At 43.1% G+C, this 19,419-nt stretch overlaps 1 protein-coding gene across 3 annotated transcripts in view; it reads left to right on the plus strand.

Annotated features, from left to right (window-relative positions):
* ADGRG2 (adhesion G protein-coupled receptor G2) overlaps positions 1 to 19,419 on the plus strand; it is a 900,557-nt gene that overhangs the window by 515,043 nt on the left and 366,095 nt on the right. For all 3 annotated transcript variants that reach the window (XM_085622206.1, XM_085622207.1, XM_085622208.1), the window contains one exon: positions 18,006 to 18,077. In XM_085622206.1, coding sequence (XP_085478332.1) covers positions 18,006 to 18,077 — 72 coding nt within the window. The remainder of the gene's footprint in view (positions 1 to 18,005; positions 18,078 to 19,419) is intronic.

A 19,419-nucleotide genomic window follows, 5' to 3' on the forward strand; every position in this document is an offset into this window, starting at 1 on the left:
GAAGAGCTAGAATTTGGCCAGGCCCTCCAATTAAGTACCCTCCCCCAAAATCCCACTGGGCAGTGCCTTCACCATAGTCCGTCAGTTCTGCATGCATGCCTCAGGGTAAATTCTACTATTCAATGTCCCTTCCCAGACAGCTTATTTTATTTGTGTTTGGGTTATTTGCATTACTCAGTGCAGCCTGCCACATCTCTTGGCTTTTTCAGCCCTCTGAGAAAGCCAGCACATTTATTATTTATTTATGTGATTTGTAAAGTGCATAGCTGCCCAAGGGCTTCCCAGCGCTGCAGAGAGGGTAGCGGATCGGTGTGGAGGGGAGGAGGTTCATTCATGTCATTTCTTATAAAACAATGCAAGCATTTGTAAAGCGTGCAGGTACCTCAGGGGAGGTGTCCTGGCGCCGGGGATCGAGCTGTGAGCCCCCGTGTTTTGGAGTCAGCCGCCCTGGCTGCTGCACCACACCACTTCCCCTTATGTCAGGTACCTCAGGGGAGGTGTTCTTGCGCCGGGGATTCAGCCGTGAGCCCCCGTGTTTTGGAGTCAGCCGCCCTGGCTGCTGCACCACACTTCTTCCCCTTATTTCAGGTACCTCATGGGAGGTGTCCTGGCACCGGGGATCGAGCCGTGAGCCCCCGTGTTTTGGAGTCAGCCGCCCTGGCAGCTGTACCACACCTCTTCTCCTTATGTCATCGAGAATTCATCTGTGATACCACATGTTACTCCATGGAATTTGCATTTGCGAGAAATGATGGTTCTCTTGCTCATCATAACTGAGGAATGGCAAATAGTTTTTAGTTTTGAATTGTAACCATGAAGCCTCTCGATGTTATGTTCCACAGGCAAAGTTCAGTATTTTTTTTGCAAATATTTTTTGTTTCGAATAAATAATCGAAGCTTCCTTTTTCTCGGTTAACTTTTTAGATGTCTCAATGATACCAGGACACACTGCGCGTGGATAGATCAGGGTGAAGGCCAGCGCCTAGCCGTTACCCCTAACCATGTACACAGGCAAAGCCGTCTGTCAAGCTTTGCACCCAGTCCTATGCCCAAAACCGGGTATACATGGTCCACTATCTCCACACCGGAATTAGCTTCAGGTTTTTTCATATGCACTTTTTCCTTACGATTTTTGCAGCTTAACAACAATTTAAGAACTGTTTTAGTTCTAAAACGTCTCATGGCAATATAAACCTTTTCTTGAGCTATCGCTTGGTTTCACCTCAAGCAGAGGTGGTCCTCTGTTGCACCCATTTACCCCTAAGACTTTAATTCCATGACAGGAAGCTCGGAGTTCAAGAACTTCTCCTGTACCTCTCATTGCACAATGATAGCTCGAGCAACATTTTTGAGCAGTGACACCTATTCATCAGTTTCCAAAATGCTCTAAAATCACATGCAAGATAGGGAACTAAGGGGCATATTATCAAGACAGGCGATAAAATTATCGCAGCTTTAGCGGCAGAAAACTGCCGCTAAAACAGCGATACTGGGCTTGATAATATGCTCTATGGAATTCCAATTGAAGCCCATGTTAGATATCCTTCTCATCTAACGTTGGCTTCAATTGGAATTCTATAGAGCATATTATCAAGCTCATTATTGCCATTTTAGCGGCAGTTTTCTGCCGCTAAAACGGCTATAATTTTATCGCCTGTCTTGATAATATGGTAAGTGATAGTCTACATGAACAGATTTACATCTTACTTCAAAAGGGGCCTAATCTGAAGAAAAGGTCTACTGCAAGTCAGGTTTGATGTGATGGTTCAGCTGTAGTAGAAAAGTAAAAATGAACTTTTGTCTTGAAATGTGAAACATAGTGCAAAAATTACGATGGCCGTCGGATGCATTGCGGGATGGTAACTACCCGAGTAGTAGACATCTGTTCCACCCAACATATTACTATGCGACCGCCCAGTATGCGGTTGAAAACATGACCTTTTTTATTGCGTCTTGTGCTACGGTCTGGAAAAGGCCCCAGTGCAAGCTGCAATGGAAAAGGTAATGTTTGCAAACATCGAGGCTTCATGTTCCAGGCACCACAGGCACCATATGGTGCCTGGCACATGGTGCATGGATGTTTGGGGGGAGGACCACATGTGCCTCCCCTAGCCCTATAGTGGAGACCCACGTGAGAAGGTGGCCCTGCTAGGGTCCCCCAAAATACCTTTCTGGCTGCCTGTTCAAGGCAGTGGGACCGCCATGAACAGGCAGTCAGTCAGAAAGGGATATCCTAATCCCTACAGTGATGCCAGCACAGACACCATCCCATTGTAGGGATTAGGAATCCTATCACTGTCCCGACAGCCTGTCTGAGGCGGTGGTCTTTCCCCCTGCCTAACTCACTCCGACCACCGGAATTGTAATCTGCCGGTCAGACTGATGGCATAGACATCGGCAGGACCGCCACTGACTGCCTGTCGGTGACGGTCCCACCGACATCATAATGAGGTCCATACTTATAGTTCACTCTGAATAACTGTGACTGAATGCCACTTGCATTGTGTTGTTATCGAGGGAGCGTGCAGGATGTTGGCACAGACTTTTCCGCCTGAGGCTCTTCCTCAGGCCATCTATACTAAGACGCTGAATTATCAATACAGACATCTCATCCTTCAGCAGTCCAGAATGATAGGTGATATCAGACATAAAAGAGCTGTCATCAGGATATTTCTGAATGACACAGAGCGTACAGCTGCTCACACGGACCTTCGAGCCAGTGAAACAAAAACTCAGGACCATGGGTTTGCAATGCTTATTTCCTGCTAGGATGAGTGTTTTGTTTGAAAGAAAATCTAATTTTTACACCTCTATAGAGGAAGTTTGGGATTGATTGGAGGTGGGAGAGCTAGTGTGCCTTCTCGTGTGGTTGAAGTTGGTGGAGCAGCATCATTTTGGCTCCATCCTCACAGGTCATAAATATGCAACATAAATGTGCACTCAGCGCTACCTTCTTGAGTGTCCTTACGTTCTTAATGTTGTTAGACCTGATTGCATTAGGGTGGTCTTCCCCCAGCTTTTTGCCTGCCTCCCTCCATTTTTCAGTACTCGTTTTTGCTGGTTTTAGTACTCTGAGCATTTTACCACTGCTAACTAGTGCTAAAATGCATGTGTTCCATCCCTTAATCGTATGAGTGACTTACACCTATTTGGGATAATTCATTCACCTGTAAGTCCCTTGTAAAGTGGTATACCATATACCCAGGACCTGCAAGTTAAATGCTACTAGTGGGCCTGCAGCACTGATCGTGCCACCCACACAAGTAGCCTTTTAAACATGTCTCAGACCTGCTATTGTAGGACCTGTGTGTGCAGTTTACTTCCACTTCGACTTGGCATTCAAAACTGCTTGCCAAGCCTTACACTCCACTTCTGTTACATATAAATCACCCTTAAGGAAGGCCCTTGGTAACCCAAAGGGCGGGTGCTATGTAAGTAAAAGGTAGCACATGTACTTTTATGGTTTACATGTCCTAGTAGTGACAAACAGCCTTTTTCGTGTTTCACTACTGTGAGGCCTACTCCTCTCATAGGCTAGCATTGAGAATCCCTTAGTACACTTTTAAGCTGTAATTCCTGATCAGAGTGGAGTCGCTTTTTTACGTTTCATATGTTTGGAACGGTCTTAATAAATTATCTTTACTGGTGAAGTTGAATTTAAAATAACTTTTTAAGAAATGCCACTTTTGGAAAGTGGACCCTACTCTGCTCTTATCTCTTCTGTGCCTTACAGCCTGTCTCCAATATAAGTCTAGGTTGGGTGACAGCTATACTTTGTGCATTCCCTCTAGATAGCCACCAACACAGGAAGGTGAGAGTCATCTGTATTCTGAGCACTCATCTGAATTTGTCTGCATACGGGAAATAGCGTTTACAACGCTGCTATTACCACGCAGGTAGGTAACAACGTGGTTGTTACAATGACCGCGTTGTTACCACGCGTGGCTTTACATCACAAGTCGTTTCTGCGACTTGAGCTAGGTGGCGTGCAACACCAGAGAATGTGTTGGATTTTAAATCCAACACCTTCCCTGCTGTTGCGCTAACTGGAGTAGGAATAGTAATTTATACTATTCCTAAGTCCAGCGCACCACCTAGCATAAGTCGTAGAAACAACTTGTGATGTAAAGCCACGTGTGGTAAAAACGCGGTCGTTGTAACAACCGCGTTGTAATATACTGCGTGGTAATAGCATGCGTTGTAATATGCTATATTCCTGCATACTGATGGGCAGTGCTTAATTTGTCAAAAATGAAGTGCAGGTGCTCAAATTTTTCGGGGGAGGCCACACCCACTTCCCTGGCTCCGCCCACTTCATTTATTGGCTTCACCCACTTCCTTTATTGGCTCCACCCACATCCACAAGTCTAACACATCTGACACACCACCTCACTTCTTGAGTTCCAAAAGAAGCTGAAGACCTGGCTGTTCACTTAAGCACCTCAGGGACGAAACAGAAAGCAAGACAGAAAGGTCAGATCAGGATAGGGTACAACAGGTAACAGCACTGAGATATGTAAGTATGTACTTTTGTGCATACACCAGATATCCTTGCTCTCAATGCAGTCCCTTAATGGAGCAATAGAGCAATAAGTATCCTTCAACTACATCTTGTTAGTAGTGACATGGAACATAGCCATTTATTACCAGGTTTATTGAACACAATGCTGAGCAAACCTCTAATCCATTAGTTCTTAACCTGTAATCCAGGGCCCACTGAGGGTCCAGAAAGCAAATTTTAGGGGTCCACGACTGCTTATAAAAATTAATATTTACAGATCAGTAAAGAGAACATAAATAAAGAAGCAAAATGATGTAAAAATGTTTTTTTTAAATGCTCTGTAAATATATATACATTTGAAATTGGAGGATAAAATATAAATTGTTATCCTCATATTTATTCATGGGAGCAGTCTGTACAAGTACATCAAACAATATATAACATGGATGAAGTGTGGTTCAGTTGAATTTAGAAGGTTCAAAAATTCCCATTAAAATTGAATTTATATATTTGTTTGTGAATTAAACAAAATATTTAATCATGTGTACTTGTTCAATGAATGCTTTTGTCTGTTTTGTGTATTGTTTTGCGGTTCATCGTCAAAATTGGTTACAAAGGGGTGACCAATTCCAGTCATGATTCATTGGCAGTCTCTAGACTCTGATTAAGTGGGAGTCCACAGAAGTCAAAGGGTTGAGAACCACTTCTCTACAACTTCTTCTGATCAACATACAAGCAAAGTGTAGAGTGTGAGAGAATCAGGGACAAGCGACATGACTTCCAGTTCATTTAATTCTGTACCCTTTTAAATCTTATACCTCTCACAGTTGCAACAGGTGAATGTATGACAGTAACCTTAGTTGAGACAATTGCAAGCAATTGATTGGTTTAACTCAATGGCCCCTGGTGGTTCCAAAATACATTTCTTTAAACTGAAAAAAGACCATCAAGGGCCTGTTATCAGTAATTTTTCACAATTCGGAAATTGTATTAAAATGTTCACTACATATCCATTAACCCTCTGTTTACAGCAATTTGCATTTTCACTTACATTTAGAGATTTCGATTTCAAGAGAAATCAAGAGAAACATGGTTTAACTTCTTCCCAACTCATTTAAAGACTAAGGGCTTGTTTAGAGTTTGTCGAATGGCCGCCTGGTCTACAGAGGCAGGTCCTTCGCTTCACTGAAGGATGTCCACCCACCATATTTATAGATTTCTCTGACAGGCAGTAAGGGATCGCTGTGAAGCTACCATTGTGGTGACTGTGCAGAAAACACTAGCGCTTTACTTAGCAGGCCCCATGCTGAATGCACCAGCTCAAAGTTTTGTTTTTCAAAAACAAACAGCAAAAGCTCACGTTAGTTACTGAAAAAATGGCCTAGGCATGCAGGGAGTTTTCTACCAGTGCAAGAGGGTCATTTCTTTGGCTTCCCGTTCAGAACAAACAGGCCTGCCCTGGTTGTCTAGAACAGGAAAAATCTACAGCAGGACTTTTGTCCTAAATAGGATGGACAGTTTGACGTAGATTGAGTGATGGACTAATGGGAGATGAGCTACCCATCAAAAGAGTTCTTACATTGGAGCGAGCATAGGCTCTTCCATTAGAAACATGGTGCTCCTTTTGGCTCTAAATAGAGGAGGCAGAGTGAGAGTTTAGTGAACAGGACATCAAAACTCTAAATGAGGCCCAAAGTTTTGTACATAAAGAAGGGAAGATAGAATTGCTAAAGTTTAAAAAAAAAAACAATTCAAGCAAACTTATTCTTTGGTAGCATCCCTGACGTACACATTTCATCCTGGCTACCATTTCACACGAGACTATTCAGTTTGCTGAGCATTTGCATTTTGCTCGCTGACCGATGGACACACTGGAACAAATAACACTGAGATGGGTCAATGGCCCTTATCGTATGTGGCATGCAGTGTAGGTGGGGCCACTAGAATTCTGTGTTTCTGCAGCTGTAGTGGTTTCCACATTATTATGGCTTTACTGCGTCTGTCAGATGATCTACCATCTACTACATCATCTATCTATAAACAAAAATGTGTTTCTAACTTTGACAACTCAAGTGTTACTTAAAAAAACATCATACATGAAGCCATATGGTGGCAGACCCTCAAACCATTTACAAATGTGAACTGGTCAACCTTACAGTTGCCAACTGTTATCCGAGTATTAAACTGGTACAAAAGAGGTGAATCCTTTCCCGAGATAATATTTATTTGCTAAACTGTGAAAATAGCAAAGTATTAGGACTACAGAATGTGCCTTGTTATTTGCTCTTTATTACTGCCAGGTCTGCCCAATAATTTGGGGCTCCATTGTTCCATAGGCCCGACTTGTGCCACTGCAATCAACGGTGCTAGATCATGAGCGAACAAGTTTCTTTACATATTCCTGATATGTCTGGTGGAGCACGCAATTTTACGGAAAATAAATCTTTTTAATCTTACTCTTCACTGGCAAAAGAATCTTTTGGAGATCAGCGTGAACAATGCAGTAGTCAGTAAATGCCTCCTTGAACAATTAGATTTTAAACTAACTGGTTTGTTATAATTTTATGCCATAACCCTATACTATGTGGCTATAAAATAATGTCAATGTGAAGTTTGGTTTTCATACTCGAAGAAAAACAGCACGCATATACACATTTTTGCTCTGCAGAGATTTGTGCTAACAAGAAATACTTTATTTCCGTTAAGGTCATATGGCACCAGCCTGCCTTTCCGAGAGTTCAATGCATTTTGCTCCACTCCCAACACAAATTAACTAACTCTTAGAACCCCTATGTCACCCCTTTCAAAATCACGCACGCAGGCTGCACAAACCTCGAAGACATTTTTTGGGGACATTTTCAGTTAAAGTGAGCTAGTTTTCAAGAAAAGTTACAAACTACTGGCATGAGAGGCTTTATAAATAACCACTGTACCAGAAGCGAAAGAGAAAGTGCTACAAATAGTCTGATTCACGTAACTATAAAACGACATAGACAAGGAATTGTATTACTGACCCGTTTAAAAACAGCATGCAGTCACAGTGCACATTTAATGCTACTCACACACTGATGCTCTCCAACCTGGAAAAAAGGACACTTCTCCCACTGAACAGCACCGAGTGCTCAGAGCGCTCGTGAAGAAAAAAACAAGGCTACAGCTTTGTGTTTGTGGTTATATCCACAGAATGATGAATAGCGTCTCCCGTCCTGAGCGCAGTGAGCGCACCACTTCCGCATCAAGGTCAAAGTGGTTCCCTTGTGCGTGTACGTGTGTACGTGTGCCTCATGATAGGTCAGGAGGCCCGGACGTCCAAATTTAAATATTTTACGGCGAAAGTCAGCAGGCAATTAACCCAGGCAGGCCTGGATTTACCGCACTACATCAGCTCTTCACCTCGGGGAACACAGGGAACATATTGAGTTTATATTGCGTGTGTAGACCCGGCCCTAAGAAATAAGTGCCGGTGCTAAGCACCGGCAAGCACCAGCACAAATTAAGCACTGAATGGGTCTTCCTGGGCAGGGGAGAATAGGAGGGGCTGGCACTTACACTTCAATAGGTAGTGTCCTGTCCTCACACAAAGCACTGGTTTACCACCCAGAGTTAGCCTGGCAGACAGTACCCGGCTGAAAAAAATTGTGTGCACTTGAGAGGCCAGCTTTTGACGTCACCTCCACTTCAAAGGCACTTTTGGGTAGAAGTGCTGGGTCCCTGACCCACACAAATCAGACACTTCTGGAACTTGAACTGAACCTTCATCAGAAGGATGGCTGTGCTGCTCAAAGGACTCAACTGGACGGCTTTTCTGGAAATACTGCCTTTCTGCTTGTTGCTCTGCTGCCTGCTGCTCCCTGACTCTGCTGAAGGAGAGCGGGACTCTGTCTTCCCTCCAAATGATCTTAAAGGTTTTGTTGGCTTGTCTCCTGTTTTCTGAAGTCTCTGGGACATAAAAAGACTTCCTGCAATCCTGCTGGTGCTGCTGGACTCTGCCTTCTGTGAGTCCTTCCCTTGCCAGAGGTGCCATCGCCAAGTCCTGGGCCTCAGAGGTGGGTTCTGTAACTGTTTTGCTACAAAACAGTTACATTTTCACCACTGCGCTGATCGGAATCAATGCAGTGCCCTTCGATGCCGACGCTGAGCAGATCTGGAGAACGCCCTGTGCGGCTCGGCAACAACACAGGATCTGGCTGCGAGGCTCAACCTCAGCGCATCGATGTGAATGCGTGGTTCGATGATGATGCAGCGCCAATCCGAGGTCCCGAATGCGACGATCGACCGCGATGCATGACCCGCCAGCATGATTTGGAACCAACGAAATGCCTTCACTGTGTGGAGAAGATCAACACATTTTATATTTTTTGCGGCCTGGAAAGGTAATTTGTTTACTGAGGCTTGCATGGGTCCTGTAGCCAGCTGAAACTGCATAATGGTTGGCCCGAACTTTGACTTTGCCCCGGTCCAGCGCTACCTAAAGGAACCTTTTTAGTGCTACTTGCTTCTAAGCGCTTTACTGCATTCCATTCTTCAGAATTCAATATTTCAACTTCAACTTCTATTTGGAATTTTGTCGTTTTGGTCTTATTTTACTCAGATAAATATTCTCTATAGTTCTAAACTGTTGTGGAGTCTATACGTGGTGTATTTACTGTGTTGTATGAGATATTGCATAATTACTTTACACATTGCCTTCTAAGTTAAGCCGGCCTACTCTATGCCAAGCTAACAGAGGGGGAGCATTTTGGGTTGTGATGTAACTTACCCTGTCTAGGATTGTAGTCTCTACTTGGATAGGGTGCATAACTCTGCCAACTAGAGACCCAATTTCTAACAATTGTAAAGTGTTGCACTTGAACTCAGAACTGATGTGCATTAACTGTAGAACTAGGAATCATATATATTGTGTGCCCTAATGTTATTAATATGATATATACTCCTCTGACACTTGATGAAACCATCCTCACGCTATTAAAAGGCATTTACATTAGAAACAAGATTACATTAATGTGTGAACTAATGTTTTTGCATTGGTATTCATAATGTAGTTCTTAATCATAATTCTATTCATGCATTCAATGTTACTTTATATTTACTTAAGGTGTTATCCTTTTACTATTTTAATGGATATTATATATCGTTATTCTTTATTACACCTTCATGTATTTATGTATTAACAAATAACTGCATATATGAAGTATTGTTTTTATGATCATAATAATCTCTCCAATAAACCTTTTCTTGAACTTAAAAAAAAATATTTACTTAAGGTGGAATGTGAATACTATGATAAATGTATGCACTTATGTGTCATTCATTTGTAGTTGTATGTGCACAAACAACATGTATTAATGTGCACCGTTGAATAACATGTTTAACTTGACTTAACTAGGCCTGTGTTTGTTTATACATTTTCCATTTCTGCTTGCATGTCTTTTCCTTGCAGATACGTTCACATAGTTTGTTAGTTTGAGAATAGATGTAACTCTGTACTAGTGATTGAAAGCCTGAGAAGACAACCTTGACAAAGAACATGCACAGGCTCTATTCAGTAATGTTGCGAGGAGTCACACGTAACCAAGGATGATGTCACTCTCAGGACTGGCCTGGGAGAATCTGCTAATGTTGCAGCTCATAACGTGAGAATGGAAAGGATGATGGAGCCCCTGATAGTGTGATCAATGAGTGTTACTCAGATGATTTTTGTGGTATTAAGTAGTATTCTTACAGGTTGATGTTGGCCACTTTTGCTTGGACATTGAGTGTTACAGACCCTTGTGCTTACCCCTTTGAATCTTTACTGAGTGTGGCTAAGGTGAACACTTATTTCCCTATCCTTAGAGGACCTTTGACTGAGCTTCTGAAATGCTGACACCTTTCCACAACTTCCCACATTTTTCTCTTTTTCTGCATTTTTCCAACCTTTTGAGATCCTTTTAGATTTAACCATCCTCTTTAGTTAGGACTTTAAATTAGATGATTTCAGACTTTACTCATGTTGAGGAGAGCGGATCAGAGACTCTTCTCTGAGCATAAAAATATATTATTAATCTTCTATATTGCTGTGACTGAACTTCTTGTTTATCTCATACTGATGTGCCTGTGCTTCTTCAGGAGTGTTGGCTATCCAGTTGTTATTCTGTACCTTTACAGCATGGCATTGAGATTGATTTACATTAACCTGCATGCTATCTTGCAATCAAACTTCTGGACTTTATTTACTGATTACTAGTCCTTATTGTGTAGCCAAATGGGTTACACTGTTAAGTAAATGTGTTTGAGCAAGTGCTAACTCCTATCTGCTCTCAATCGCTCAAAAAAAGCCATCAGATAACCAATAGTAAGGGTTTGTCCCAGCACTGGATCACTGGTTGTGGACCATGTGCGTTCGGGGTGAGAGGATCAACTCCTCTGCTAGTAGTGGGAGATGCTTCAGGAACAAAAGAGGTTCTGGTAGGTTTGTGGTGGAGGAGGATTGGTATGATTGGTACGCAGGGTGTTTCTCTTGGTGTTGCATATGGAGAGGTCACTGCGGAGGGATGGAACTAGAATCAGGATGGTCCACAGGCCAACAGTCGGAAAAGGTCATCTGATGGAGCACAGGAGGAACTGTGCAGGTTTCAGTCCAGGCGATCTGAGTAATGTCCTGAAAAAGAACGTAAAACTGATCTAGGTGGCTGATGCCTCTACCGGCAGAGATTATTTGTGTGGTGATCATAGGGAAGTGGGGTTGGGGTAGCCGGGGGGGGACCTCCTACCCATTGGCATACCAAGTTCTACCTAGGGCCTGAATGCTGGTGGGGGTTCCAACCTTCTGCATATCACACATATTAAGCTGTTTATTTTTTTCCTGCTGCTATTTGAGGGGGTATTCAGCTCAATTCTCAATTTGGCCTGTGCAGATGGACAGGTATCTTACTACAATCTTACAACGTGTTTATCCAGGGTGAGACTATGGGAACTTTGATGATTGTTGAACGATAGTGTATTGGTTATGTATTATTGTGGTTTTTATATGTCACAGATGGGAAACTTTACAACGCTGTCTCCACAATGCGGTACCATTACAATGCGGTTGTTATAACAACCACGTTGTTACCGCGCATGCCATTACATCGCAAGTCATTACTACAACTTGATGTAGGGATGAACTGGTGTTGGATTTAGAATCCAACACCTTCCCTGCTGTTGCACAAACTGGAGTAGGAATAGCAAATAATACTATTCTTAAGTCTAGCGCGCCCCCATAGCACGTCATAGTAATGACTTGCGATGTAATGGTATGCATTCTAACAACACGGTTGTTGTAATGACCGCGTTGTTATGGCATGCAATGTATTTGCATGCATTATAAGGGTATATATTCATCACAGGTTCTCCCACATAACAGATGTGCATCTTCCATGTATGGAATCTCTCATCCACCGGCTCCCAAAGTATTATTTAGAGTTTATGACAAACAGGGGGTATATATACGTATAGAGATTACTGCACTGTATAACATACTCACATAAAATATCTGTGGCTTAAATGGTCTCCATAAGTGACATAGGGTGTTATTCTTCCTTAAGAGACATAAGGTAACTACAGCCTGTCACCAGGAAGTTCACCTCACGAACATAGAAGATTGGAAAGTTAGAAGAAAATGGAGGGGTCACTTGTTGTTCTCGGCCATGGTTGCCTCATTTGCCAGGGGGGTTTTAATCTGGGTGGCCACTGGGATTCCTTTCAATCTTAGTTAGTCTGAGGCGAACACAGAGGGCAGATATGTTATCAAACACAATAATCTAGATGGTAGCGATTTCAATTGTGTTCTAGATGGGTACCTGGATAGTTGCCCACGAAAGCAAAACACTAAACTGGCTATGACCGCCACCCTGATGGAAGTGATGAGTAACTAGGGGTGTATTGATGTTTGGAGAACCTTACCTCAAACGGCCAAGGAATACTCCTGTCATTCAATAACCCACAATAGCCTTAGTAGGTTGGACCATTGGTTGGTCTCAGATGCAACCTCACTCAGCATACATGATGCAATATATCTCAGTAGATTTTTATTGGACCACTATCCTTCACTTATAGTATATGAGTCTGGTATTATTATAGGGACTGCCTCCACTTGGTAGTTGTCTCCTGGAGGGATCCTTGCAGATTCCATATGCCTTGATGCTATGCATACTACATGCTGTGTGTATCAAGAGGGCAGTTGGGATACCACAACCATCGGGGAAAAGAAGAAGGAGACAATGAAATTGAGAATGAGGCAAGACTGCTTATTTAAAGCAACTCCAAAATTACCAGAAAAATCAGGAGCATACTTTGGCTAATATTCAACAGCAGTTGGATAATAGGACAACTGAAAGGCATTGGGAGATATTTATAGTTACAAGAACAATAGAAGATGTCTGGGATAGGCTAGACAAATTGGCAGTGAAAGTGTATCGGCAGACACTGCATAGAGAGTGAGACAAATCCAGGAAATGGCTGGCCTGGTTACTGAAAAGAGAACATTATATTTCTCTGATCCTCATTCTGGCAGTAGCTGATGGCTCTCCTGCTTTGACCCAGAGGGCCATTTACAAGACCCTTAGTGCTCATCTTCTGGTCCTTTATCAGAACGTGGCTTCAGGGGTTGTCGATTTGACAACTGCTTACTCTAAATGTTTTAACATCGTAATGGTTCCTGATAGTGTACGAAGAGTGTGAAGGGGGAATTACACTGAGGGAGTTAAGGGGAGCCCTTAATATCAATGCCAAAAGGAAGGACCCATGGAGGCAATGGCTTCCTGGTGTAATTTTACCAAACCCTTACACCCCATTTAACTGGAAAATTATTGGAGGTCTTGTAGGACCAGACAGTTGCGAGTCCTCCCGCCCGCCATGTGAGAAGGTATTAGTTGCACAATGCTTAAGCCAAGATGGAACCCTGCAGATCCATCCTCTTCTAGGCCACAACCATGATTAATTCAGACACTAAGGTTCTGAGGAAAATCTGTCTGATAGGCTTAAATGGTGGTGAGAAATTTGGTTTATATGGACCTATGTGGCTTCATACCAGCCCGTAACAGGGCAATGAACATCCGTAGACTGACACATTCCATAGCAACCAAGGAGCTTTGGCTGGTGGCAGTAAACCTAGAGAAGGCCTTTGATGCACTGAATTTGGATGACCTAATTGAGATGATGCAACATCTGGGTTTTGTTCCAGTCTTCCTCAGCTTTGTGAAATTGCTCTACACCATCCCTGTGGCACAGGTGAGGAGTGGCAGAATAGTTCAGAGAGCTGGAACATTGAGTGTTCATCCTTGCGCCTTGCTCTTGCTCTTTGCCTTGGCCCTTGAGCCTTTGGCAATTAAAAATTAGGAAAGAACTTACAGAATGGGGGCTTCTGAATTGGAGATCAATGATCTGATCTCTTTGTCTGCTGATGATGCCCTGTTTTACTTGAAAATGTCCAGGGAATCCGTCCTGAAACGTTTGGCATGTTTATAGGGGTTGGGTGATGTGGCATGTCTCATGGTAAACAAGCACAAAACTATTCTATTCCATTTGGGGATATTGTTAAGATGACGTAAGAAGTAGTTACCTGACTTGGGGATTAAATGGGTGGTAGATTATTTTGGTACCTGAAAATTAATTTGGCAATATGCTTACAATGTAGGGAGCATATTGGAGGGTCTACAGTCGTTGATTCACTTCTGGAATATCCGGCCGTTATCCTTTATGGAAAGAATCGCAATTGCCAAAATCGCGCTCTTGTCGAGATGTCTGTACACTGTATAAAACAGTCTGTGTCCTCTGCTGCCTACCACTTTCAGGAAATTGGACATCATGTTGCTTTCCTTAGAATGAGCTGGCAAGCGAAGTAGAGTAAACTTGGATGCTCTAAAACTAGATCACGTCGAGGAGTGAGTGGGTCTCTCAGGCATGGTACTCTATCATATTGTGAAAAACCCATCAGGCATACAGCTTAATGGGCTTTACACGAAGATAAGTGGGAGAGGGAGTTACAGGGAAATGATTCACTTCTGCAACTGTTTATGAGAGAGGAGCATGTGCCTGTGAAATATCCCCATGTCATACACCAGACAGACCGAATCTAGGAACTAATAAACTATGGTGTGTTTGTGCTCCACTGTATAGCGGGTGGGGCATTTGCACCCAGCGGAAGTCTTTATCACCTTCCCAGAAGCACAAAAAACTTTTGTGGTGGGCACTTGAAAGTTTCTTCAATTCACTAGAATGATTGTCACAGCCGGAGAAATCTGGACTGATTTTCCGAATACTCCCCTTTCTCATTTACTCTTGAGGCCATATTGCTAGGTGTCAGATGCAAAAAGAACAGATGATGGACGGAATGCTGAATTAATCAAACATTCCCCCCAGTCACAGATCTGAGTTAAATCCATCATTTTTTTGCACAGCACACCATTCCAGTTTAGACCCAGGAATATGCAAATCAGCCTTGATCCTGCTCCCCCATGGGAACAGTCCCACCCGAACTGCGAGGCTAGGTCCTCCCTTGACCCGAAACAAGCATTCCTGGGACCGGTTTCAGGGTAAAACCACTCATCAGCCAGGCTAGCCTGAATCTGGTAGCGTAGCAAGTATGGGACCCACGTCTTGGCATACCCTTCCCACTTAGGGTGACAAATGCAAAAAGAACAGATGATGGATGGAAAGCTGAATTAATCAAACATTCAGTCACAGATGTGGGTTAAATACATCATTTTTCTGCACGTCACGCCATTCCAGCCCGAACTGCCATGCTAGGTCCTCCCTGGACCAGAAACAAGCATCCTAGGACTGGCTTCAGAGTGACACCCAGATCTCTTGACTGGGGTGAATGTTTGATTCATTTAGCATTCCATCTATCATTTGTTGCTGCAGCAATTTACGCACTAAGTGGGAAGGGTATGCCCAGACGTGGGTCTCTTGCATGCTGCATCACTGGATTCAAGCTTGCCTGGCTGATGAGGGGTGTTACCCCGAAACTGGACCCAGGATGCTTGTTTCCTTTCCAGGGAGGACCCGACTAGGCAGTTCGGGCTGGAATGTTCCCACGAGGAACAGTGTCAAGACCGATTTGCATATGGCTGGGTCCAAACTGGGGTGGCATAGTAAGCAAAAAATATGGCTCTAACCCAGATCTCTAGATTAGGGGTGAATGTTTGATTCATTCAGCTTTCTGTCCATCATTTCTTGCTGCAGCACTTTACGCCCTAAGTGGGATGAATATGCCCACACATGGGTCCCTTGCTCGCTGCACCACTGGATTCAAGCTAACCTAGCTGATGAGGGGTGTTACCCCGAAACCTGTCTTGGGATGCTTGTTTTCGGTCCAGGGAGGAACCGGCTTAGCAGTTTGGGCTGGACTGTTCCCATAAGGAACATGGCCAAGACTGATTTGCATGTGGCTGGGTCCAAACTGGGGTGGAGCAGTGAGCAAAAGAACAATAGATTTAACCCAGATCTCTAGACTGGGTTAAATGATTAATTCAGCATTCCGTCCATCATTTGTTGTTGCAGTACTTTACGCCCTGGGTGCTAGGTGTCATTTTGTGACCCTAATGTATGAGTGGCTGAAAGTGGATCAGGGCAAGCATGAACTGAAAAGCGGGACGGCATGGGAAAGAGATCTAAATGAGCAGCTTTCGGATATGGATTGGGTGTCCGCATGTGCTCTGGTAAAGAGAGTTTCATGTACAGCAACATTTAAACGGATACATTTTAACTATATCCACTGCATGTACTTGACTCCAGTCAAGCAAAGTAAATTACACCCGGCTGGTAGGCCACAAGTCCCAGGTGTGGGAAGGATGGGGCTACCTTTCTACACTACAAATGCACCTGTGATAAGGTGGCAGATTTCTGGAATGAGGGAGTCAAGAGGTTGTATGGAACAACTGGGATTCACTTTTAGCCCTCTCCAAGGTGCTGCTTGTTGGGTATTGCTGCCAGGCCAAAGAATACAAAAATGCAATATCAATGTATGCATCTTGCGATAGTTCTATAGAAAAGACATTTAACCATTGGATGGCTGATCCTGTGATGCCCCAGCATCTACATGTAGGTGAAGGACACACTGGAGTGGGCAAAGGCTGAAGAGGTCCATATCAAACCGTCTAGGAGAGATGAGATGGTGTTTGATGACTTCGAGATTTGAGTGAACACACTGAATGCATTTCACAATGATGTGAGACCTGCTATTGTTCCTCCACCACTAATGTTGCAATTGTATGGGGACAGCTAGCGTTCTAAAGTTAGAAGTGATGTTCATATAAAAAGGTTCCCTTCAATTCCATAAAGGAGACTCATATTGCAGTTTAAATTGCAGGAGGGATGCAAATGAGAATCTGTATGTGATGTATTTGTAATGTGCTCGTGAGGATGCATGCATATTATAATATTGATTTATGAAAGAAGAGTAAATGTGACACTTGTATTTGTTCTTTTTGTGCATGGTGTATTATTAAACTTAAAATAAATACTTAAAAATTACTTTCATTGATTTGCTCTAAATCAGGGGCATAGTGCACGCCCCACAGCCCTGCGGTGCCCCCATTTCAATGTGAAATCTGTAAATGTCTGTGAAATACCAGGCTCTCAAGGCCTCCTCAACACAATCTGCAAGGGCACTGATCATCTCGGATCATGGTATTGCTCTAAATTAAAAATTAAATATTCTTGGCTGAAGGATAAAAGTCTGATTGGACAATCAAGCAATTTTCCATCTGCTATTTGGTTTCTGCTGATCCAGGCAGACTTATAGATTGCCCATGATTAAAAACATTTGTTCTAACCACTATTGCATGATGCGAAGGCTACATCGATATTTGTTTCCCTAAACTTCAGGGAGGATGTGGGTGTGGGGTTATCAAAAAGGCAGAACTGCCATTAAAAATAGAAAGAATTACATAGCGGTAAGTAGAGGAAGGTTGAAGGGGAAGTGGGAGCTGCCCCTGACCCCAGGGAGGATGCCATCACAGAATCCTGTATCATGCCCACAGCACTGAGACTGGTTGCAGGAGCTGGCCAAAAGCCATGCTCAACAGGTTCTATGGACACAGGAGCTGGGCATAGGGCATGCCCAAAGACCAAGTCCTGCACAAAGAGCCTCCTGTTCATGGCCAAAGGGCAAGCACATTGGGTTCTGTTGCCACATGGGATGGGTGCAGGTCTGGGCAGCCCACATGTCTCCTTCAGCCTAAAAAATACAGTTGCCTTATTTTTGCAAAGTGAAGTAGCACTCCCAGGAATGGGAACAGAACATAGCAGTTTTATTAACAGTATGTGTCTCTATGCTAGGTCCTTAAGACACTAATATTTAAACAAATGTTGAGCCTATCCAGAAAGTTTGTAGCAACCATTCTCTTGCACAATATTAAAGCAGTAAAGATTTACATTGATTTTTTTCTCTCAAACGCACACATCTTGCATGTCCTGATTGTGTTCATTGCAATATTCTGATTTCTAAATTAAATTTGTCTAAATGGCTATTTGTTTACAGCAAACTTCCCCCCCACTGTTAAGAACAGTCCGCATGACAGCACTGCTAGTTTGTTAACAAAACTTGATCTAGGTGAGTGTATTTATTATTTTTGCTCCTCTTAGTCTCTCTCAAGTTTGTTAAATTCTGTATAACTCTGAATATCAGTGCTCAATCTGCATGGTATAGTCCATCAGGATAAAAACAATCATTTGAGTATTCATTTTAGGTTTTGTATGAACATTTATGAGCACATCAGCACTGGTCACCTTAGATTTAATACAATGTCCTCTATTTAGCGCAGGTGCTAATTGCCCCATTCTTGTGCCTGCAGTGTTCATTAGTTTATTATTTTCTATTTAAGGTCATTCAAGCAAAAATAGATGACAGGTCCCACACATTGTTTCAATACTTTCATCTGGCAATTACTGCTCAGTTGGCACTGGAAATCATCTTATGCAGGTTTCATGCTTGTTGGAAATCATCAGTGTTAGAGCTGTAATCCCAAACTTTGTCGCCCACACCCCTCCTGTTTTCTGAATATTGGTTATGTTGGCATTGGGACTCTGTGCACTGTACTACTGCTAACCAGTGCTAAAGTGTTTGTGCTCACTCCCTAAAACTTGGTATGGTTGGATTACACCTGATTGGCATATTTATTTTACTTGCAAGTCCCTGGTATATAGTACTATCTGTACCTAGAACCTGTAAATTAAATGCTACTAGTGAACATGTAGCACTCATTGTGCCACCCACTTAAGTTGAATTTTAAAACATGCTCCACGCCCACTATTGTAGCCTGGGGTGCAGTTTTAAAACTGCAAATGAGACCCAGCAAATTAAAACCTTTACCAGGCGTAAACCTTCCCTTTTAATACATGTCACCCCTAACATAGGAACTAAAAAGTCCATTGGACACAGTGCATTGTATTTAGAAAGTAGGACATGAATCTTTTAGTTTTACATGTCCTGGTAGTGAAAAACTCCTACATTTATTTTTCACGACTGCAAGGCCTGCCTCTCTCATTGAATAACATTGGGTTACCTTATCACATTTAAGAAGTGCCAGCTTTTGATTGGGAGCAGGTAGGAATGTCATGTTTAGACTCATAACACCTGTCTTGTTCTCCAGAGGATGCCCTGCTACTACCAAATACTTCCCAGCTTCTTGAGGCCTGCCTTGCTCCCCAGAGGCCTGCCCGCTGCTATAGGCCTGTCTTGCTACTTGACCAACACAGGGCTACCAAAGTGACTGCAAGGGCTAGTTGGCCTGCCTCCTGTGTTAGCTATAGAGACAATACAAGCTCTAGAGACCTTCAACCCCACACCTGTCCTCTGCTGGAGTGAGTCCTAACCCCCTCCTCCCCAGGTAGTGCCCTCCAGGTCTTGGCCCTTTAGAAGTCGTGTTAGGGATGATGCTCCAATCTAACCCTGA

The sequence above is a fragment of the Triturus cristatus genome, chromosome 8, assembly GCF_964204655.1.
Source record: "Triturus cristatus chromosome 8, aTriCri1.1, whole genome shotgun sequence".
NCBI lineage: Eukaryota > Metazoa > Chordata > Amphibia > Caudata > Salamandridae > Triturus > Triturus cristatus.